Source organism: Oncorhynchus mykiss, chromosome 6 (genome assembly GCF_057628025.1).
Source record: "Oncorhynchus mykiss isolate SJ-2025 chromosome 6, ASM5762802v1, whole genome shotgun sequence".
NCBI lineage: Eukaryota > Metazoa > Chordata > Actinopteri > Salmoniformes > Salmonidae > Oncorhynchus > Oncorhynchus mykiss.
In genome coordinates this window covers 23,089,520-23,113,956 of record NC_143027.1, presented here as the reverse complement: position 1 = coordinate 23,113,956, position 24,437 = coordinate 23,089,520, and the positions used below count along the sequence as shown (strand labels likewise).

The 24,437-nt window shown below is 43.2% G+C and overlaps 1 protein-coding gene across 3 annotated transcripts; it reads left to right on the top strand.

The window, feature by feature from the left end:
• Positions 1-3,683: 3,683 nt before the first annotated feature.
• LOC110525530 (protein phosphatase PTC7 homolog) lies at positions 3,684-23,689 on the top strand. 3 transcript variants are annotated; one of them, XM_021605718.3, is made up of 6 exons: positions 3,684-4,503; positions 9,417-9,596; positions 18,439-18,637; positions 19,871-19,994; positions 20,123-20,252; positions 20,490-23,689. In XM_021605718.3, the coding sequence occupies exons 1-6, from the start codon at positions 4,302-4,304 to the stop codon at positions 20,546-20,548; spliced, it is 894 nt and encodes a 297-aa protein (XP_021461393.1). In that variant the 5' UTR covers positions 3,684-4,301; the 3' UTR covers positions 20,549-23,689. The 3 variants fall into 3 exon arrangements, with proteins under 3 accessions (XP_021461393.1, XP_021461394.1, XP_090093395.1); XM_021605719.3 differs by having other exon boundaries at positions 3,889-4,503; positions 20,123-20,245; XM_090237269.1 differs by lacking the exons at positions 3,684-4,503; positions 9,417-9,596 and adding an exon at positions 15,598-15,717.
• The last annotated feature ends 748 nt before the right edge of the window (positions 23,690-24,437 follow it).

Here is a 24,437-nt window from a genome sequence, read left to right as displayed (position 1 = left end):
GGAGACACCCTGGACCCAAACTGTTACAGACCTATATCCATCCTGCCCTGCCTATCTAAGGTCTTCGAAAGCCAAGTCAACAAACAGATCACTGACCATCTCAAATCCCACCGTACCTTCTCCGCTGTGCAATCTGGTTTCCAAGCCGGTCACAGGTGCACCTCAGCCACGCTCAAGGTACTGAACGATATCATAACCGCCATCGATAAAAGACAGCACTGTGCAGCCGTCTTCATCGACCTGGCCAAGGCTTTCGACTCTGTCAATCACCATATTCTTATCGGTATCGGTTTTTCTAATTACTGCCTTCCCTGGTTCACCAACTACTTTGCAGACAGAGTTCAGTGTGTCAAATCGGAGGGCATCTTGTCCGGTCCTCTGGCAGTCTCTATGGGGGTGCCACAGGGTTCAATTCTCGGGCTGACTTTTTTCTCTGTATATATCAATGATGTTGCTCTTGCTGCGGGCGATTCCCCGATCCACCTCTACGCAGACGACACCATTCTGTATACTTCTGGCCCTTCCTTGGACACTGTGCTATCTAACCTCCAAACGAGCTTCAATGCCATACAACACTCCCTCCGTGGCCTCCAACTGCTCTTAAACGCTAGTAAAACCAAATGCATGCTTTTCAACCATTCGCTGCCTGCACCCGCATGCCCGACTAGCATCACCACCCTGGAAGGTTCCGACCTAGAATATGTGGACATCTATAAGTACCTAGGTGGCTGGCTAGACTGTAAACTCTCCTTCCATACTCATATCAAACATCTCCAATCTAAAATCAAATCTAGAGTCGGCTTTCTATTCCGCAACAAAGCCTCCTTCACTCACGCCGCCAAACTTACCCTAGTAAAACTGACTATCCTACCGATCCTCGACTTCGGCGATGTTATCTACAAAATAGCTTCCAATACTCTACTCAGCAAACTGGATGCAGTTTATCACAGTGCCATCCGTTTTGTTACTAAAGCATCTTATACCACCCACCACTGCGACCTGTATGCTCTAGTCGGCTGGCCCTCGCTACATATTCATCGCCAGACCCACTGGCTCCAGGTCATCTACAAGTCCATGCTAGGTAAAGCTCCGCCTTATCTCAGTTCACTGGTCACGATGGCAACACTCACCCGTAGCACGCGCTCCAGCAGGTGTATCTCACTGATCATCCCTAAAGCCAACACCTCCATTTGGCCGCCTTTCCTTCCAGTTCTCTGCTGCCTGTGACTGGAACGAATTGCAAAAATCGCTGAAGTTGGAGACTTTTATCTCCCTCACCAACTTTAAACATCTGCTATCTGAGCAGCTAACCGATCGCTGCAGCTGTACATAGTCCATCGGTAAATAGCCCACCCAATTTACCTACCTCAACCCCATACTGTTTTTATTTATTTACTCTTCTGCTCTTTTGCACACCAGTATCTCTACCTGCACATGACCATCTGATCATTTATCACTCCAGTGTTAATCTGCAAAATGTTAATTATTCGCCTACCTCCTCATGCCTTTTGCACACAATGTACAGTGCCTTGCGAAAGTATTCGGCCCCCTTGAACTTTGCGGCCTTTTGCCACATTTCAGGCTTCAAACATAAAGATATAAAACTGTATTTTTTTGTGAAGAATCAACAACAAGTGGGACACAATCATGAAGTGGAACGACATTTATTGGATATTTCAAACTTTTTTAACAAATCAAAAACTGAAAAATTGGGCGTGCAAAATTATTCAGCCTCTTTACTTTCAGTGCAGCAAACTCTCTCCAGAAGTTCAGTGAGGATCTCTGAATGATCCAATGTTGACCTAAATGACTAATGATGATAAATACAATCCACCTGTGTGTAACTGCACTGTGATAGTCTCAGAGGTCCGTTAAAAGTGCAGAGAGCATCATGAAGAACAAGGAACACACCAGGCAGGTCCGAGATACTGTTGTGAAGAAGTTTAAAGCCGGATTTGGATACAAAAAGATTTCCCAAGCTTTAAACATCCCAAGGAGCACTGTGCAAGCGATAATATTGAAATGGAAGGAGTATCAGACCACTGCAAATCTACCAAGACCTGGCCGTCCCTCTAAACTTTCAGCTCATACAAGGAGAAGACTGATCAGAGATGCAGCCAAGAGACCCATGATCACTCTGGATGAACTGCAGAGATCTACAGCTGAGGTGGGAGACTCTGTCCATAGGACAACAATCAGTCGTATATTGCACAAATCTGGCCTTTATGGAAGAGTGGCAAGAAGAAAGCCATTTCTTAAAGATATCCATAAAAAGTGTCGTTTAAAGTTTGCCACAAGCCACCTGGGAGACACACCAAACATGTGGAAGAAGGTGCTCTGGTCAGATGAAACCAAAATTGAACTTTTTGGCAACAATGCAAAACGTTATGTTTGGCGTAAAAGCAACACAGCTCATCACCCTGAACACACCATCCCCACTGTCAAACATGGTGGTGGCAGCATCATGGTTTGGGCCTGCTTTTCTTCAGCAGGGACAGGGAAGATGGTTAAAATTGATGGGAAGATGGATGGAGCCAAATACAGGACCATTCTGGAAGAAAACCTGATGGAGTCTGCAAAAGACCTGAGACTGGGACGGAGATCTGTCTTCCAACAAGACAATGATCCAAAACATAAAGCAAAATCTACAATGGAATGGTTCAAAAATAAACATATCCAGGTGTTAGAATGGCCAAGTCAAAGTACAGACCTGAATCCAATCGAGAATCTGTGGAGAGAACTGAAAACTGCTGTTCACAAATGCTCTCCATCCAACCTCACTGAGCTCGAGCTGTTTTGCAAGGAGGAATGGGAAAAAATGTCAGTCTCTCGATGTGCAAAACTGATAGAGACATACCCCAAGCGACTTACAGCTGTAATCGCAGCAAAAGGTGGCGCTACAAAGTATTAACTTAAGGGGGCTGAATAATTTTGCACGCCCAATTTTTCAGTTTTTGATTTGTTAAAAAAGTTTGAAATATCCAATAAATGTCGTTCCACTTCATGATTGTGTCCCACTTGTTGTTGATTCTTCACAAAAAAATACAGTTTTATATCTTTATGTTTGAAGCCTGAAATGTGGCAAAAGGTCGCAAAGTTCAAGGGGGCCGAATACTTTCGCAAGGCACTGTATATAGACTCTTTTTTTCTTTTTTTCTACTGTGTTATTGACTTGTTTATTGTTTACTCCATGTGTAACTCTGTTGTTGTCTGTTCACACTGCTATGCTTTATCTTGGCCAGGTCGCAGTTGTAAATGAGAACTTTTTCTCAACTAGCCTACCTGGTTAAATAAATAAAAATTACAAATAAAAAGCTTATGGGCATGTGGCAGCTGTGTGTAGGAGGGAGGTTCCTAGGTGTGATAAGTAGGTAAGTCGCAGAAAATTGAGGTTGTTGTGGTAGCTGCAGAGAGGTATTTGAGTGTGAGAGACTTGACATCCGAGGAGTTACAGGGTGTGTTAATTAAGTGATGTCCCGTCCTTCAGGTTGTTGGCATTATATTTTTTATTTAACCTTTAACAAGGCGAGTCAGTTAAGAACACAATCTTATTTACAATTGCGTCCTAACCCGGCCAAACCCGGACGCCGCTGGACCAATTGTGCGCCGCCCTATGGGATTCCCAATCACGGCCGAATGTGATTAGGCCTGGATTCTAATTAGGGACTGTCCTGTCTCCTTTTGCACTGAGATGCAGTGCCTTAGACCCCTAATTCACTTGGCATGAGGTAGGACTAAATATATTAAAATAGTGGAGTAGGGTGGTATTATTATAACCTTTTTTGTTAGTGTAGTGTTATGGCATGTGTTTATTTATTTGTCAAGCAAAGTATATAGTAGGTGGTGGTAATGCAATATATTGGATGCCAGCCGCCGTGAAACCTCCTCAAAGAAGAAGTAATGAGATGGACGTCAGCAGTCACAAGACCACAACAGAGTAGATAACTCTGGCTCGCTCCCCCAGTCGCAGATGTGTATAATGTGGGCTGTTCTACAGGCACGATGGCTATGACAAACTTGGAACGTCTGTTGGGATCTGGATGTGTGATCTCCGTTGAATTACGGCACAGGCGTCACTAAATTTGCAAGAACTCTTCAGACTAAAGAATACACGTCTCGTCTGGGGGCGTTATCACATCAGCTTGCGCGCGGCTTTGTCTGTGTGTGGCTAATGTTATTGTCAGGTTATCTAGCTGACTAGTCCAAGCATCACAGTAGAACGCTAGCAAGACAATATTGTGTGGTTACATCGGCGCTAAACTAGCTAGCTTGGCGCTTTAGTAGGAGCTGGTGTGTATGTGATGTTCTCCGTACTTTCGTACGGTAGACTTGTTGCCAGAGCTGTTATTGGCGGACTCTCTCAAACGGATAGCGGTGACTACAGCCTGGTAACGGCAAGATGCGGGTTTGGGAAGGATTTTCGAAAAGGTATCTTGAAGAAAGGGATGTGCTATGGCGACGACGCTTGCTTTATTGCCCGACATAGATCTGCCGATGTTTTGGGTGAGTAACAAACTAATTTGGCAAAAAATACATAAATTACATTGACAACTATTCTGTAAAGTGATGTAACCTTCCAGGTTGTTTAGCTTGCTTGATAGCTAGCTAACAGGCCAGACAGTGCACATTTGCTAGCTAGTTTGTAACCTTACTGTTGCATATTGTCAAACAATAAAAATAAAAAACAGGGACACAACCTTTTATTGTAATGACCAATGCGTTAACAGCTATTCGCTTAGCTTCAAGCCAAGAAAATAATGAACTGCTTCAAGCCAATATTTTTTTTTACTGCTTACTGGGTTATCTGCCATCATTGCCATCTCAGTATCAGCCTTGTTCTGCTCCCCTTTGAGGGGTCCTGGAAGTCCGAGTTGCCTGTAGTAGTTTCAGAGTTGTAATGAGAGGGGGCAGCCATACCCATTTATGGACACATTAAGAAAATATTAGACAGATGGAGAGTATTGGCAATTGTTTAGGACTGAAAATAAAATGTTATTTGTAACATGCTTTGTAAACAACAGGTGTAGACGAACAGTGAAATGCTTACTTACTGGCCAGTCCCAATAATACAAAGAGAGAAAATAAATACACAATGAGTAAAGATAACTTGGCTATATAAAGTACCGATTCAATGTTTGAGGTAATTGAGGTAGATACAGTGCATTCGGAAAGTATTAAGACCCCTTGATTTTTTCCAACATTTTGTTACGTTAGCCTTATTCTAAAATTGATTCAATAAATAAACCCTTAGTCTACACAACACCTTTTGCAGCGATTACAGCCTCGAGTCTTCTTGGGTATGACGCTACAAGTTTGGCACACCTGTATTTGGAGTTTCTCCCATTATTCTCTGCAGATCTTCAGGTTGGACGGGGAACATCGCTGCACAGCTTTTTTGTGATCAGGGTCAAGTCTGGGCTCTGGCTAGGCCACTCTAGGACATTCGGAGACTTATCCCGAAGCCACTCCTGTGTTATCTTGGCTGTGTGCTTAGGGTCGTTGTCCTATTGGACGGTACCCCGTCACCCCAGTCTGAGGTCCTGAGCGCGCTGGAGCAGGTTTTCATCAAGGATCTCTGTACTTTGCTCCATTCATCTTTCCCTAGATCCTAACCAGTCTCCCAGTCCCTCCCACTGAAACATCCCCACAGCATGATGCTGCCACCAACATCCTTCACCGTAGTGATTGTGCCAGGTTTCCTCCAGACATGATGCTTGGCATTCAGGCCAAAGAGTTGTTATGTGAAGGATGTTATGTGCCTTTTACTGAGTAGTGGCTTCTGTCTGGCCACTCTACCATAAATGCCTGATTGGCAGAGTACTGCTGAGATGGTTGTCCTTATGGAAGGTTCTTCCATCTCCACAGAGGAACTCTGGACCTGTCAGAGTGACCATCTGGTACTTGGTCACCTCCCTGACCAAGATCTGCACCTCAACCCAATCCAGATCAGTACCTCGACGCAAGCTTGTCTCAGAGCTCTACGGACAATTCCTTCGACCTCATGGCTTGGTTTTTGACATGCACTGTCAGCTGTGGGACCTTATATAGACAGGTGTGCCTTTCCAAATCATGTCCGATCAATTGAATTTACCACAGGTGGACTCCAGTCAACTCCAATCAATGGAAACAGGATGCACCTGAGCTCAATTTCGAGTCTCATAGCAAAGGCTCTAAATACCTATGTAAATGACTATTTATGTTTTTATTTTTTATAAAATTGCAAAAAAAATCTAAACCTGTTTTTGCTTTAATAATGGGGTATTGTGTGTAGATTGAGGATAAAAAAAAAAAATGTAATCCATTTTAGAATAAGGCTGTAATGTGGACAAAGTCAAGGGGTCTGAATACTTTCCGAATGCACTATGTACACACATTGAGTGTACAAAACATTGGGAACACCTGCTCTTTCCTGGAGACTGACCAGATGAAAGCTATGATCCCTTATTGATATTGCCTGTTAAATCCACTTCAATCAGTGTAGATGAAGGGGAGGAGACGGGTTAAATAATGATTTTTAAGCCTTTTGCTTGAGACATGGATTGTGTATGTGCCATTCAGAGGGTGAACCCTCTACTCTCTGTAGCGCCTTGGGGTCGGATGCCAAGCGGTTGCCATGCCAAGCGGTGATGCAGCAAGTCAAGATGCTCTCAATGGTGCAGCTGTAGAACTTTTTTTGGAGACCAATGCCAACATTTTCAGCCTCCTTGGGGGAAGAGGTGTTGTCATGCCCTCTTCACGACTGTGTTGTATGCGATCCTTAGTCATGTGGACACCGAGGAACTTTAAGCTCTCAAACCACTCATCTACAGCCCGGTGACGTGAATGGGGGGGGCTTCCTTTTCTTTTTTTCTCTTGCTTGTTTATTTAGTTTTTACTATGTAGGCTACAACCAGTCCCTCTCAGACAGATTTGGTTTTTCATTCACACATTACCCCAGGCCACAATATATAGGGTGTACCTAACTGGTCCTGGACCTCAGGAGAACACTGTTACAACACATTCATATATACAGGTAAGTGCCAAAATAAAGCTAAAGTTCGGCACCAAAGTCTATACCTCTTCGTCGGTGATTGGTCAATATTGGAGATTCTTCAGTAAAGTATTTGTCATTCAACGAGTGCTGCACCAAACATCTTAATGTAAAATTGTGCGACAAATCTTTTTGGCAAAAACGTCCAATCAAATTCTGACTCTTTTGAGGAAGTATATAGTTGCTATGGTGTCTCAAAATGGACAAACAGTACTATTGCTGCGTGTCTTCTCATTTTTCAAGTGAAGGTCTTTTTAAGTGAGTATGCAAACACGCTCGTTAAAGTTCGACTAGGCGCCAGGCGAGCTGAAGCATGCTGACGCCTTTTTAGGGTAGTGTGTGTGTGTGTATATCTCAGTTGAAGTCATAAGTATACATACACCTTAGCCAAATACATTTAAACTCAGTTTTTCACAATTCCTGACAATTAATCAGAGTGAAAATTCCATGTCTTAGGTCAGTTAGGATCACCACTTTTATTTTATGAATGTGAAATGTCAGAATAATAGTAGTTATTTATTTTAGCTTTCATTTCTTTCATCAGATTCCCAGTGGGTCAAGGTTTACATACACTCAATTAGCATTTGGTAGCATTGCCTTTAAATTGTTTAACTTGGATCAAACGTTTCGGGTAGCCTTCCACAAGCTTCCCACAATAAGTTGGGTGAATTTTGGCCCATTCCTCCTGACAGAGCTGGTGTAACGGAGTTAGGTTGTAGGCCTCCTTGCTCGCACGCTTTTTCAGTTCTGCCCACACATTTTCTATAGGATTGAGGTCAGGGCTTTGTGATGGCCACTCCAATACCTTGACTTTGTTGTCCTTAAGCCATTTTGCCACAACTTTGGAAGTATGTTTGGGGTCATTGTCCATTTGGAAGACCCATTTGCAACCAAGCTTTAATGTCCTGACTGATGTCTTGAGATGTTGCTTCAATATATCCACATAATTTTCCTACCTCAGGATGCCATCTATTTTGTGAAGTGCACCAGTCCCTCCTGCAGCAAAGCACACCCACAACATGATGCTGCCACCCCCGTGCTTCACGGTTGGGATGTTGTTCTTCGGCTACTTTTAACAATTTCCACAAACTTAAAAAAAAAAAAAAACATTTACTGGAAGAACTGTGCAGGTACAAAGTTTGGTACCAGAATAAAACTGAGGGAGATTTTACTGTAATTCTGTTAGTTTTGCAAAATATGTTTTATTTTTTTCCCGGCATTTAAAACATTATTTTCAACGTTTTCATTTACTTTGTCAATTGTTCAAAATAGTCATTGTGCATAGGGTTGTATTGGTTGTTGAACTTTGGTTTTAGTTTGGCATACATTTTAAAGGGAAGACATCGGCGTCTCCACGTAATTCTGTTACCGTGGAATTGCCCCGGCCATAACAAAAGCCAGAAAATCCCCCTTGACTAGATAGAAAATCACCATCCACTTGAGGCTACATGTTGTTCTCTGTGTGGTTTGGGAGGAAGTTGTGAGGCATGCCATGTCTCCTCGTTGTCACTACCGGTAGCCTCAGGTTGGCAGGGAGAGAATGAGGGAGAACCCTCCTTGTATGGTCACAGCAAGAGCTGATTTTTATAGTGTCTGGAAGCAGCTGGATAGACTTGCCTTTCTAGGACAAACATGGACTGCCAGACTAACTTCTCACACTTTAGGCAAAGGGACATTTCTAATACCAGAGAAAACAAATGTTTCATGTTTTTATGAAGTGGGATAATGTGACCTCAAGCTAGTGTAGGGGCTTGTTGATAATGTAACTTGACAACTGCAGATAATGTCTAACTTCCAGTTTTGCATAGTTATCAGTAAAAGTTGTTTATGTACCAGACTGGCCAAATGATCAATGGAGATTATTCCAGGAAATAGGCCTGTTTGTCAAATTGACCATTCGTAATAATAAGCAGGTCAAAGAAATGTTTATCTGAAGTGTCCCTTGTCTCATTCGGAGCGGCAGGTAGCCTAGTGGTTGGACTAGTAACCGGAAGGTTGCGAGATCGTATCTGTTGTGCTGCCCCTGAACAAGGCAGTTAACCCACTGTTCCTAGGCCGTCATTGTAAATAAGAATTTGTTATAAACTGACTTGCCTAGTTAAATAAAGGTCAAATAAAAACTATTCTGAGCACTGTTATGCTGTACACTTGGTGCATTGTTTTGGTGTATGTGCCTATTGTTTCTCCCGTTACAGCTGTGTGACAACGTCTAGTTCTTGTTTCCGACCAATATGACCTGTTCCTTTTGTAGAAAACGTCTCAGCCAAGAAACTGTAGTCCTGTGGGAATGTCTTAGTCAGGAGTGTTAAGAATAATCATAATCCAATCCTGATTATTTCCTATCCTGTGTTATCCTCTTTTAAACCAAACTGTTTGGTCTCCTCAGGCGTTGCAGATGGGGTGGGGGGTTGGAGAGACTACGGGGTGGACCCATCCCAGTTTTCAGGGACCCTGATGAAGACGTGTGAGCGGCTGGTAAAGGAGGGACGCTTTGTTCCAGGCAACCCTGTGGGCGTCCTCACAAGCAGCTACTACGAGCTCCTACAGAACAAAGTGCCTCTGCTAGGTGAGTAAAGCCATCCCTTGAGGAACACTGTTTTGTGAACCTGGAGGTTGGTGCAAAAATAAATCACTAGTGTCAGCCTCATGCTTACTAGATTAGGCATTTAGAGTAGAGCAGCGGTTTCCAAACTAGGGGTCACGGCCCCAAGCGGGGTCGCCTGATATGAAAATGGGGTCGTGGGAAAATTGCCAAAATCTGAAGGAAAAAAATATACACTACCGTTCAAAAGTTTGGGGTCACTTAGAAATGTCCTTGTTTTGAAAGAGCAGCAAAAAAATATATCCTTTTTAAAATAACATCAAATTGATCAGAAATACAGTGTCGACATTGTTAATGTTGTAAATGACTGTTGTAGCTGGAAATGGCAGATTATTTATGGAATATCTACATAGGCGTACAGATGCCCATTATCAGCAACCATCACTCCTGTGTTCCAATGGCACGTTGTGTTAGCTAATCGAAGTTTATAATTTTAAAAGGCTAATTGATCATTAGAAAACACTTGCAATTATGTTAGCACAGTTGAAAACTTTTGTTCTGATTTAAGAAGCAATAAAACTGCCCTTTAGGCCAGTTGAGTATCTGGAGATACAGCATTTGTGGGTTTGATTACAGGATCAAAATGGCCAGAAACAAATACATTTCTTCTTAAACTTGTCAATCGATTCTTGTTCTGAGAAATGAAGGCTATTCCATGTGAGAAATTGCCAAGAAACTGAAGATCGCTGTGTACTACTCCCTTCACAGAACAGCGCAAACTGTCTCTAACCAGAATAGAAAGAGTGGGAGGCCCCGGTGCACAACTGAGCAAGAGGACAAGTACATTAGTGTCTAGTTTGAGAAACCGACGCCTTACAAGTCCTCAACTGGCAGCTTCATTAAATAGTACCCGCTAAACCCCAGTCTCAACGTCAACAGTGAAGAGGCAACTCCGGGATGCTCAGACGAGCCAATAAAAGATTAAGAGGGGCAAAAGAACAGATACTGGACAGAGGAAGATTGGAAAAAAGTGTTAAGGACAGACGAATCTAAGTTTGAGGTGTTCGGATCACAAAGAGGAACATTCGTGAGAAGCAGAAAAAATGTAAAGATGCTGGAGGAGTGCTTGACGCCATCTGTCAAGCATGGTGGAGGCAATGTGATGGTCTGGAGGTGCTTTGGTGGTGGTCAAGTGGGAAATTTGTACAGGTTAAAAGGGATCTTGAAGAAGGAAGGCCATCACTCCATTTTGCAATGCCATGCCATACCCTGTGAACGGCACTTAATTGGAGCCAATTTCCTCCTACAACAGGGCAATGACCCAAAGCACAGCTCCACACTTTGCAATAACTTTTTAGGGAAGAAGCAGTCAGTTGGTGTTCTGTCTATAATGGAGTGGCCAGCACAGTCACAGAATGTCAACCCTATTGAGCTGTTGTGGGAACAGCTTGACCGTAAGAAGTGCCAATCCAACTTTTGGGAGGTGCTTCAGGAAGCATGGGGTGAAATCTCTTCAGATTACCTCAACAAATTGGCAACTAGACTGCCAAAGGTCTGCAAGGCTGTAATTGCTGCAAATGGAGGATTCTTTGACGAAAGCAAAGTTTGAAGGACACAATTATTTAAATTAAAAATCATTATTTATAACCTTGTCAACCTTGACTATATTTCCTATTCATTTTGCAACTCATTTCATGTATGTTTTCATAGAAATGTCCTTGTTTTCCAAGTGACCCCAAACTTTTGCACTGTAGTGTATATACAAAATATAGATGGATAGATCTATCATATCGTCTTTTTATATCAAAATCATTGCATTGTGATTAACCTTAAATATACACTACCGGTCAACTTTTAGAACACCTACTCATTCAAAGGTTTTACTTTATTTTTACTATTTTCTACATTGTAGAATAATAGTGGAGATGTTAACTATGAAATAACACATGGAATCATGTAGTAAGCAAAAAGTGTTAAATATATTTCAGTTTCTTCAAATAGCCACGCATTTTCTCAACCAGCTTTACCTGGAATTCTTTTCCAACCGTCTTGAAGGAGTTGCAACATATGCTGAGCACTTGTTGGCTGCTTTTCCTTCACTCTGCTGTCCGACTCATCCCAACCCATCCCCATTTGGTTGAGGTCGGGATTGTAGAGGCCAGGTCATCTGATGCAGCACTCCATTGCTCTTCTCCTTGGTCAAATAGCCCTTACACAGCCTGGAGGTGTGTTTTGGGTCATTGTCCTGTTGAAAAACAAATGATAGTCCCACTAAGCCCAAACCAGATGGGATGGCGTATTGCTGCAGAATGCTGTTGTAGCCATGTTGGTTAAGTGTGCCTTGAATTCTAAGAAAATCACTGTGTCACCATCAAGCACCCCCACACCAGAACACCACCACCTCCATTCTTTACGCTGGGAAATACCCATATGGAGATCATCCGTTCACCCACACCGCGTCTCACAAAGACACGGCGGTTGGAACCAAAAATCTCCAATTTGCACTCATCAGACCCAAGGACAGATTTCCACCGGTCTAATGTCCATTGCTCGTGTTTCTTGGCCCAAGCAAGTCTCTTCTTATTATTTGTGTCCTTTAGTAGTGGTTTCCTTGCAGCAATTTGACCATGAAGGCCTGATTCACACCGTCTCTTCTGAACAGTTGATGTCTGTTACTTCAACTCTGTGAAGCATTTATTTGGGCTGCCAACTCCTAATGAACTTATCCTATGCAGCAGAGGTAACTCTGGGTCTTCCATTCCTGTGGCGGTCCTCATGTAAGCCAGTTTCATCATAGTGCTTGATGGTTTTTGCGACTGCGCTAGAAGAAACTTTCAAAGTACTTCAAATTTTCTGCAATGACTGACATTCATGTCATAAAGAAATGATTGGATATCGTTTCTCTTTGCTTATTTGAGCTGTTCTTGCTGTAATATGGACTTGGTATTTTACCAAATAGCCCTTCTGTATACCCCCCCTACTTTGTCACAACACAACTGATTGGCCTAAATGCATTAAGAAGGAAAGACATTCCACAAATTAACTTTTATCAAGGCACACCTGTTAATTGAAATGCATTCCAGGTGACTACCTCATTAAGCTGGTTGAGAGTGCCAAGTGTGTGCTAAGCTGTCAAGGCAAAGGGTGGGTATTTGAAGATTCTCATAACATTTATTTTGATTTGTTTAACACTTTTTTGCGCTTACTACATGATTCCATATCAAAACTATGACATAACACATATTATTCTACAATGTAGAGAAGAGTAAAAATTAAACTCTGTTCTAAAACTTTTGACCGGTAGTGTAAAATGAAAGATTATTCAAATCTAAAATATATATATATATATATATATATATATATATAATTCAACTACACAGCACCCTTGGATCATGGGAAAAGGCTGCACTTGACCATTGTATCCCTCTGCCATATGGAAGCATTGTATGATACACCGAGAGCAACTGGTGGCAAACGAGCTGAGCACAGAACTGACATATACTGCAGCAGGTAATTGATTGTAAACTATACTGAACAAAAATATAAACCCAACATGCTACAATTTCAGAGATTGTACTTCGTTAGAGTTCATATAAGGAAATCGGACAATTGAAATTTATTTAGGCTCTAATCTATGGATTTCACATGACTGGGACCCATACAGATATGCGTCTGTTGGTCACATACCTTTAAAAAAAAAAGGTAGGGGCGTGGATCAGAAAACCAGTCAGTATCTGGTGTGACGCACTGCCTGAGGCAAATGGTGGTCACATCTCCTTCGCAAAGGTTTGATCAGCCTGTTGATTGTGGCCTATGGAATGTTGACCCACTCCTCTTCAATGGCTGTGAGAAGGTGCTGGATATTGGCGGGAACTGGAACACGCTGTTGTACACGTGGATCCAGAGCATGCCAAACATACTCAATAGGTGACATGTCTGGTAAGTATGCAGGCCATGGAAGAACTGGGATATTTTCATCTTCCAGGAATTGTATACAGATCCTTGCAACATGGGGCCGTGCATTATCATGGTGAAACATGAGGTGATGTCGGCAGATGAATGGCACAACAATGGGCCTCAGGATCTCGTCACGGTATCTGTGTATTCAAATTGCCATCGATAAAATGCAATTGTGTTCTTTGTCCATAGCTTATGTCTGCCCATACCATAATCTCACCGCCACCATGGGGCACTCTGTTCACAACGTTGACATCAGCAAACTGCTGGCCCATGGTTGGTCGTACTGCCAAATTCTCTATAATGACGTTGGAGGCGGCTTATGGTAGAGAAATTAACATAACATTCTCTGGCAATAGCTGTGGTGGACATTTCTGCAGTCAGCATGCCAATTGCACGCGCCCTCAAAACATCTGTGGCATTGTGTGACAAAACGGTGCATTTTTAGTGCCCTTTTATTGTATCCAGCACAAGGTGCACCTCTGTAAGTATGCTGTTTAATCAGCTTCTTGATATGCCACACTTGTCAGGTGGATGGATGATCTTGGCAAAGGAGAAATGCTCACTAACAGGGATGTAAACAAAATTGTGCACAACATTTGAGAGAAGCTTTTTGTGCATATGGAAAAAATAATCTTATTTCAGCTCATGAAACATGGGACCAATACTTTACATTTTGTGGTTATATTTTTGTTCAATGTACATCAAACCACATCCACTGCACACATGCCTGTTCTCATATCTCCACATATTTTTGCAATCAGAGTATGATAATGTTCTATTTCACATGGAGGCTTGGTGGTTATCAAGGGGGAGTGTTGGAAAGATTTTTTGTATTGAGAGAGGAATGGTTGTCATTCACAATGACAACAGTTCATAAAGAAATCATTCACAAACAAAAAGCCTTGGCTTTCTGTGTAATTAGAAGGAATATTTAGGAAACTGAACGCAAGCATGCAGGGGAAATACAAAAACATTCTACAGATAAGTGACCGAATCAGTGGTTTCAGAGGAACGACATTTTTCTTATTGGAGAGTCTTTCAAAAGCGAATGATGCCCCTTTCCCTCGGCTGTGCATGTTTCTAACAGAAAACAGCATCAGTAAGTGTCCCACTTGAGTAATGACTGCTCACCTCCAACGCTTGGAAGACCACTTTGGAACCTACTTCCCAATCTGTTTGGCTGTGATCCTGGCTCAGTAGACATGCCGGTAAGTGAAATCGAACAGCTGATCGAGCTGTCATGTGACCGAATGGATTCACGGATCACTACGGAGGAGTTTTGGTTCCTTACTCCAAGGGAATACCCTGCTGTCTCTCTTTGAGAATTAATGCAGCGTTCAAAACAACTGGGAACTCTGGGGGAGGGGGGTACATTTAAAAAAAAAAAAATTTTAATTAAAAACTAGTTTCGAATGGAACATTTTGAAGTCAACCAACTCGGAATTCCAACTCGTGAACAGCCGACATGATCACTGACGTCATGATTTGACCTTGTATTTTTCCGAGGTCCCAGTTGCCTTGAAAGCACCATCAGTGCTCTCGTCTTAAAACCAAATATCGTTCTGGGCTGGATGTTACAGCAGAGATGAGGTGCGCGCTGTCAGCCACGCCCCCTGACTTTGAGAAACTCCAACGCGACATGCATCAAGCCACACCCATCTCATTAGTGGTGGTGAGAAGAAACATAGTCAATCGCAAATTAGTCTAAAACAGCCCCACATTAAAAGTATGTCTTCTCAACACACCAGCACAATCAGAAATACGTTTAGAATGTTTTTCAATTGACTACCATAGCCCCAAATAAAGTTAACATTGGCTGTTAAGTACATTTCTTTCACATTTGGGAAATTTCAGATATCAAAATGGTGTCGTGGGCCTAAAAAGTTTTGGAACCACTGCAGTAGAGGGAACAGTCATGGGATGGGCTGTTATTTTCAGTCTGTGTGGTTAGACTAAGTGGCACGGGGCGCTGCTATTTAGATAGGATATTTGCATCATGAGTCAGACAGCTGCTGCATGCCTCTTACTATTTTTGTTGTTACTATGTAAAGACTAGTAGCCTATTCCTACTACCTGCAACTCTGCTCCAGAATCTCGTCTTGATCAGTGCTTTGCTAGAATGAAGCAGGCAGAAACATGTGGGAGAAAGAACTGCGTAAGGAGTCCAGAACGGTCGGTCTCGGTGGTCTGTACTTTTTCATCCCATGTCGCTTGTAGAAGACAAATAAGTTGTATTTTTCAATTGCGGTCATGAGGCCAACAGTAATTGTATTACTATTGGAAAAACATTCAAGAACGGGAGTGAGAGTCAGAGCGTGAGGGTGTTGTATGGAGCACCCATAGCACATTCTGGTGGTCCAAACTAGATGACTCATTAGCAGGGTGTGGCTGCACACAGAGCCATGTTTTCGCCGGTTCGGTTTACTTTTATGTTTCCTTCAATTTGATCGTTTCAAGGCCTCCTGAGTGGCGCAGTGGTGTAGGGCAGTGCTAGCTGTGCCACTAGAGATTCTGGGTTCAAGTCCAGGCTCTGTCGCAGCTTGCCGTGACCGGGAGGCCGATGGGGCAGCGCACAATTGGTCCAGTGTTGCCCGGGTTAGGGGAGAGTTTGGCTGGCAGGTGTACGGTGTTTCCTCCGACACATTGGTGTGGCTGGCTTCCGTGTTAAGTGGGCAATTGTGTCAAAAAGCAGTTCGGCTTGGTTGGGTTGTGTTTCGGAGGACGAACGGCTCTCGACCTTCGCCTCTCCCGAGTCCGCACAGGAGTTGCAGCGATGAGACAAGACTGTTTGGACAAGACCAATTGGATACCACGAAATTGGGGAGAAATCTATTCAACTTCATTAGTTACAGATAGAATCACTGTTGTGGAAATTCTTACACAGGGACACCTGAAGTCAATCTTAAATGAATTGTTTGTCAGTGCACCTGAGAGGTTCCAACCAACTCAATGTACACATGTCAATCAGGAGCTCTACCTGGGCAGTCCCAGCAGGTGTCTTATATGGCTATACACAGACAAGTTATATTTGTTATATTTGCATGAATTAATTAATCATTGCCCAGTTAAATGGTTATTTTTTTTATTTGTATATATACACTGCTCAAAAAAATAAAGGGAACACTAAAATAACACATCCTAGATCTGAATGAATGAAATATTCTTATTAAATACTTTTTTTCTTTACATAGTTGAATGTGCTGACAACAAAATGACACATTATCAATGGAAATCAAATTTATCAACCCATGGAGGTCTGGATTTGGAGTGACACTCAAAATTAAAGTGGAAAACCACACTACAGGCTGATCCAACTTTGTGGTAATGTCCTTAAAACAAGTCAAAGTGAGGCTCAGTAGTGTGTGTGGCCTCCACGTGCCTGTATGACCTCCCTACAACGCCTGGGCATGCTCCTGATGAGGTGGCGGATGGTCTTCTGAGGGATCTCCTCCCAGACCTGGACTAAAGCATCTGCCAACTCCTGGACAGTCTGGTGCAACGTGGTGTTGGTGGATGGAGCGAGACATGATGTCCCAGATGTGCTCAATTGGATTCAGGTCTGGGGAACTGGCGGGCCAGTCCATAGCATCAATGCCTTCCTCTTGCAGGAACTGCTGACACACTCCAGCCACATGAGGTCTAGCATTGTCTTGCATTAGGAGGAACCCAGGGCCAACCGCACCAGCATATGGTCTCACAAGGGGTCTGAGGATCTCATCTCGGTACCTAATGGCAGTCAGGCTACCTCTGGCGAGAGGCCCCCCAAAGAAATGCCACCCCACACCATAACTGACCCACCGCCAAACTGGTCATGCGGGAGGATGTTGCAGGCAGCAGAACGTTCTCCACGGCGTGTCCAGACTCTCACGTCTGTCACGTGCTCAGTGTGAACCTGCTTTCATCTGTGAAGAGCACAGGGTGCCAGTGGCGAATTTGCCAATCTTGTTCTCTGGCAAATGCCAAACGTCCTGCACGGTGTTGGGCTGTAAGCACAACCCCCACCTGTGGACGTCGGGTCCTCATACCACCCTCATGGAGTCTGTTTCTGACCGTTTGAGCAGACACATGCACATTTGTGGCCTGCTGGAGATCATTTTGCAGGGCTCTGGCACTGTTCCTCCTGCTCCTCCTTGCACAAAGGCGGAGGTAGCGATCCTGCTGCTGGGTTGTTGCCCTCCTACGGCCTCCTCCACGTTTCCTGATGTTCTGGCCTGTCTCCTGGTAGCGCCTCCATGCTCTGGACACTACGCTGACAGACACAGCAAACCTTGCCACAGCTCGCATTGATGTGCCATCCTGGATGAGCTGCACTACCTGAGCCACTTGTGTGGGTTGTAGACTCCGTCTCATGCTACCACTAGAGTGAAAGCACCGCCAGCATTCAAAAGTGACCAAAACATCAGCCAGGAAGCATAGGAACTGAGAAGTGGTCTGTGGTCACCGCCTGCAGAACCACTCCTTTATTGGGGGTGTCTTGCTAATTGCCTAGAATGTCCACCTGTTGTCTATTCCATTTGCACAACAGCATGCACAATTTATTGTCAATCAGTGTTGCTTCCTAAGTGGACAGTTTGATTTCACAGAAGTGTGATTGACTTGGAGTTACGTTGTTTAAGTGTTCCCTTTATTTTTTTGAGCAGTGTGTATATAAATGTGACCAACCAATACTGTTTCATAACATGTGACAGACCAGCACCTCACAAGGCTTCTTTCTCTCTAAGCTGAGCCCTTGAAACTGAGATTTCGTTGGTTTTCAAACACGGTCTGGGCAAATTGCAGCTACTGATAGTGATCATTTGTACAGTCAGCCACTTGCATGAACACAGAAATTGGTTATTAGAACAGCACAAACATTAAAATCCCCATTACACCACCCATATATTCATACTCTTGTGTTTCCCTCCAGGCAGCAGCACGGCCTGTATCGTGGTGCTGGACCGGCAGAGTCACAGGCTGCACACAGCCAACCTGGGAGACTCTGGCTTCCTGGTGGTGCGGGGAGGAGAGGTAGTGCACCGCTCCGATGAACAGCAGCATTACTTCAACACCCCCTTCCAGCTCTCTATCGCCCCGCCTGAGGCAGAGGGGGCTGTCCTCAATGACAGGTCAGTGGATTCTGTCGAAGCCATATTTTTTTATTGTAAAGAAGCTGTGGTTTGGCTTTGAAGCACAGAGCCCCTCAGTCTCAGCATTGGTTCAGCCTTTGAGCTGCTCCCTGGTTTGTCCAGTGTTGCTGCAGCTTTATTGACTGATCTGTACTGCCACAGTCAGTGTGCATGCAGGCCAGGGGCGGCTGGGGCCGTGTGCTGCTGTCGCATGCCATCAGCTGCGCTAGATACTCCAGTGTGGGGTGGGTGTTGGATCCCTGCTACTGTCCCAGCCAGCTTAAAGTGTCATCAGACACACAGAGGGGTGAACTTAGGGCCCTCCTCACAGCAGCCAATCCCAGGTCTGCTGGCCCAAAGGCTTTCTGACCCCTGTATTCTAGAACAGTGAGATTATTTAATTTGGTAGGTGTTTTGTCCTATTTCACATTATGCGCATGTGTGAATTGGAAATGTTTTTTTGTTTATCCCAATTCCCCCCATGGGCTCACGGCCAGGGTCTGCCGTTATTAATGGCAACCCTAACTGCTCCAGGGACAAGTGCCTTGCTCAAGGGCACATTGACAGATGTTTCACCTAGTCGACTCAGGGATTCGAACTAGCGACCCTTTCGTTACTGTGCCAACGCTCTAACCGCTAGGCTACCTGCTGCGTATTTAGAGCTGCTCACATGGACTGGAGCTGAACTGTCAATGTAGAATAAGAATAGGCCTATTCACAAGCATAACCTAAACGTACCTGTTTATATAATATGGCTTGGTTGTGCTCAGTGCATAGGATATCCATTGTTTACCTCTATACAGAATAAACAGTTTGTCTAAATGTGTGACCTATTTGACCTGGGTGGGTATGTATGTATGTATGTGTCTTATTTATATATTTATATTTATATATATATATATATATATATATATCTATCTAGAATGTTTAGCCCTTGATGGGCAGACAAGATGTTCATTGTTTTATTTAGAGCTAAATCTGTGACTGTAATCATGATTATTTTGAAACCTGTATTACTAAAGCCTTAATGGAAAGACTGCTGGGTTACAAATGGTTTGTATGACAGCCATAACTGGCGGGGAGTCTGGGGCAGAGAGAATTAAGGCCGCTTTCCAAGGCACTGTATAATCATGACGGGTAACTAATGTGCCGCAAGACTTATTTCCCTATGTTGTGTTGATATGCTCTTGTAAGACTTCCACACTGACTCAGTGTCTCTCTGTGCCCCTTCAGTCCTGATGCTGCAGACAGCTCCTCCTTTGACGTCCAGTTGGGGGACATCATTCTCACAGCCACAGATGGCCTCTTCGACAACATGCCCGAACACATGATCCTACAGGAGTTGAGAAAACTCAAGGTACACCCTCTCATAAATCCTTGCAGTACCTGTGTGCAACAAACATGTTTACAGTAAGTAGAGTATTGAAGTGGAGGAACGAGACATTCCAAAAATGTTAACACTATACTCCATTTTGTTTTTTGCAGAACACTAACTATGAGAGTATCCAGCAGACAGCCAGGAGCATTGCAGAGCAGGCCCATGTTCTGGCATACAACCCCAACTACATGTCACCTTTTGCACAGTTTGCCTGTGACAATGGACTGAATGTAAGAGGTAATGATTATCACTTCATGTGAGTGGAAATTGGAGACAAAGCCAAGGTAGTCCTCATTTCAGTCCATTGGCTCTATTCCTGCCCTGCTTCAGGGAGAATGACACCCAGAGAGGAATAAGAAGTGACTGATCCCTTGTTTTTTAAATAGTTTTCCTTCTATTAGGGATGATACATTTGATTGTTCCCAAACTCAGTCCATTCATCCTCCTGACTGGATCTCTTTCTCGTTCCCACAGGAGGAAAGCCAGATGACATCACTGTGTTGCTGTCAATAGTGGCAGAGTACACAAACTAGAGACTGTATGGAGGCTAGTAGGGAAATTAGGAGTTTCCTCTTGTCTGCCTCTTAAAGATGTCAGACTGCTTTGGTTCCTGCTGGCGGGGATTAAGGACTGATGTTGGTGGCTGAGCTGCCCTCCTGAGACCATAATTCCTCCAGGATTCAATCAGGCCCATCTCTCAGATGGAACACTGACAATACATGCACTGACTTCACCATCAGAACTGAGTGTTAATCTTTAATAGACTGAAGACATGGATGAATAAAGCAGAGGGTTGTCTGACATCTGCTAGGCTACCTGCTGCAAAGTATCGATCTTGGAAAGTCTCTAGTTGTCTTTGACCTAATCCCTGTTCAATGGGATAAAGGATGTAGTCGTGTTGAAGATGAAGCTCTGGCTCTCACATGAGGAACAAGTCTGTTATTTGGGCTGTAAAACAAAGCCCAGAAGGTAGAGATTAAGAATCTGGGTCAGTAGTAGCCAGTCAAAAGTTGATTGGGTCAGGAATGAAAATCTATGGATCGTACATGTGAGTGTTCCATCATGAGCTGATTTGAAGACCGTAAGTAACATCGGAATACGATACTGAAAGAGAGCGGCTCTCCAGTTAGACTGGTCCATGACTCGCTGACCCCTGTCCCGGTCAGAGGAATAAGGCAACCTCAGTTATCTACAATAGAGAACTTTAGTTCAAGAGGACATATGAGATGGATGTGGTTATGTACAGAGATGAGAGATTAATGAATATACTGTACATAATAAACATTGCATGAGAATAAAAGGAGTAATAGCACAAGCAATAATAATATTGACTGTATAAGATGATGACATAAGCAAAGGACTTGTATAACACAGAATCCATTATAACAACAAGCAATAGTAACAAACAGTAAATCTTCAAGGTTCAATATCATCACTCACCACTGTCCACACACTCATCACTCTTGTCCACTTGGAGAAAGACTGAGGAGGCAGGACTGTCAGGTGTCCTGCCCTCTAGCAACATATTGGTGATCTAGTAGCAGGGGATCCCTTAGTCTCTCTGGTACCAGCAGGGATTGGTAGAGTGAGCTGCATAAAGTTAGAGAACTCACAGGCAGGAGAATCCTTAAGATCTACCATCAAGTCTGAATAATAAGGCCTCGAAAAACAACTTTCAGTGACTCAGATTAAACAAATCAAATTAATAATAAATTATATTGAAGGGCAAGCTTTTTTATGTAGGCATAAGGGCATGTGTCTATGTGATGTGAATGAATGTTGTTGAAATGTTTTGGTCGATTTTTGGACAAGTGACATTTTAAGTTTGACTGATCTAATGGATTGTATGAAGACCAGGTGCCGTTGCTGCATATCAGTTTCTGATTGTTCACTGGAAGCGCTACTTTGTCCCAGGCCTGCTGTTTTCAACTCTTTTTCTCTCACTCTCAACGCTCTGCTATGAAAAGCCAACTGATATTTACTCACAAGGTGTTATACTGTTGCACCCTCTATAACCACTTTGGTTATGACTCTGCTGGTCATCTATGACCGTTTAAACGTCTTTAAGAACGATATGGCCTTAATGGCCATGTACTGTTATAATCGCCACCCGGCAGAGCCTGGTTCCTCTAGGTGATTCCAGCCTTTCTAGAGTTTTTCCTAGCCACTGTGCTTCTACATCTGCATTACTTGCTCTTTGGGGTTTTAGGCTGGGAATCTGTCTAGCACTTTGATGACTGCTCTTGCAAAATGGGCTTTATAAAATACATTTGAGTGCAATTTGGGTTGTACATGGACCAAGTTAATTGTTTCTAAGAATGGGACATTTTGACTTGATGTTTCTGTTAAACCTATCAATTTGTATTTGTCACATACACATGGTTAGCATGCGAGTGTAGCAAAATGCTTGCGCAGTTTCCTAGGAACGCGAAGTGAGGTGGCCATCTCTGTCGGCGCCGGAAGTACTCACTCCTGCTGTGATGCAAAGGGTGTGACTGCAAGTGATGTGGAAGGTTATTGTGTGATATAGTAACCTCTAGCCTGTCTGATTTTATATTGTATACATGTTGAATGTTTATTTTATCTAGGCTACACAGCTTTCTTCAGTATCCACTGGGATGCAATGGTAATGACCATTTACGCACAAGGTTAAAGAAAGCATATCTGAAAGCTCACAGTGGATGTTGGTCAGGTGACCATGTTTTTTTTTTAACTTGTTTGGTGGGAATCTGGACTGCGCACAGCTTCAATTTAGCTTTAGGCATAATTGTTCACAATCAGCATTTCCTTGTCTCATCAGTTGCCCCTGCTGTAAAGCTCCAATAGGACATTTCATTAAGTGATAATAATCAGGTCACTTATTTAATCTTTAATTGCAGATTTTCATTGTGCATTTACAACATGTGTGCAGCAACATTTTAAGAGTAACATGTGTTATGCACATGTTGATTTAAACAACTAATGAACACAGAGCAGAAACTGACAAGTAGCCATATTTCACACTTTTCCCACCATGCCCTGCTGTCTTAATTTACGCCATCTGATCGGAGACCTCTCATTCCCTTTCAATGTGTTCAATGCTTTTCACCATGGGACATATGTGAATGAACAAGCTATTATTATTATTTTTAAGGCTTGAAAAAGTATGACATGATCTTAGAATCCTTCATATTCTGTGTATCATCTGAGGTACCCTTGGTGGTGTTCTTGTTGATGTAATGGTGCACCCTCACTGAAGGCTACTGTCCTGCTTCAAGGGCTCTCCCCTAACTAGGAAAAAAATGATTGGCTATCAGGTGTTTCATCATTAACAATACCCTGCATGCCTTTCATATTGCGCAGGGAGATGAAAGGCATCTGCACTGGATGACAAATGTTTTTGTAAGCATTATGGCACTAGAGGTTGACAACCTCACCAACCTTAAAGTACAAGCAATTCTCCCTGTCAGATGGCACTATATCAAAGCTAGCTTCCCCATGATGTCCATGTCTGGCTCTCCACTGGCCTAGTGACCTGACCAGACAGTTTTGTTATGTTGGCCAATTCTAGACTTCAGTTCAAAAAGCAAAGTTTGTTATAATGAGAGCTGCTTGTATCTTTATTTTGATTGTACAGTTCAATGCAGAGGCAGGTTCTATTAAACATGTTTTCAAAGCTGTCAAATTTAAATAAAGTATAGTATTTATTACCCTTGTTCTTTTCCTTTAACAGAAGACCCTTGTCATAGGTTTTTCTTGTCAATATTGTTTGTTCACTGGTCTCTGAAAGTTATATTTACTTGCACAGTAGGCTGAACGTGTCCTGAGATAATGAACACGTGTCAAAAGCACATGAGCATCTAGAACAAGAACAGGCTACAATTGTAATACCAGCTAGGTAGGCTATACTGCTACACATGATCATGTGTTTCTGATAGAGAACTCTCCGTAGTTGTTCTCTCTTCAGATGGAACCCTGAAGAGAGGGTAGCAATTCACTACTGTGACTTGTCAATGCCTCTGCCTCAGTACCACAGTGGACCAGACTCCCTATGAGCCGGTTTCCCTCGCAGTTGTCTGCTCTTATGCAACCAGAGGAAACTGCCTGAAGCTACAAGAGAATGCTCAGTGTGATCTGTATGTTTAGTTACACATTCCTCAGGTGTGACATCCATGCGCTTGGCTTGAGTAATGTTTTCATGGGCAGGTCTAGATCAACTACACATCACTTAAAAGAGATTCTGATACTTTTTAGCCAGTAGTTCTGAAAGTAGCACTCACGAGCCAAAAGTGGACTCATGTGCAGATATGTGCACCACATCATTGCTCTCTCTCTCTCTCTCTCTCCTGTGTACATCTTGCTAGCTGTCACTCATTATGTTTATGCATGTATAAACTACACATCCAGCCCAAAGTGGGAGATGCAAAATGTCGAGTCTTTGTT

Bases quoted from the DNA above. Each gene is read 5' to 3' on its own strand.
- LOC110525530 (XM_021605718.3), top strand. From the start codon at position 4,302: ATGTTCTCCGTACTTTCGTACGGTAGACTTGTTGCCAGAGCTGTTATT. The intron at 9,597-18,438 runs GTGAGTAAAGCC...GTTTCCCTCCAG, and splicing joins GAACAAAGTGCCTCTGCTAG to GCAGCAGCACGGCCTGTATC. The intron at 19,995-20,122 runs GTACACCCTCTC...TGTTTTTTGCAG, and splicing joins AGGAGTTGAGAAAACTCAAG to AACACTAACTATGAGAGTAT.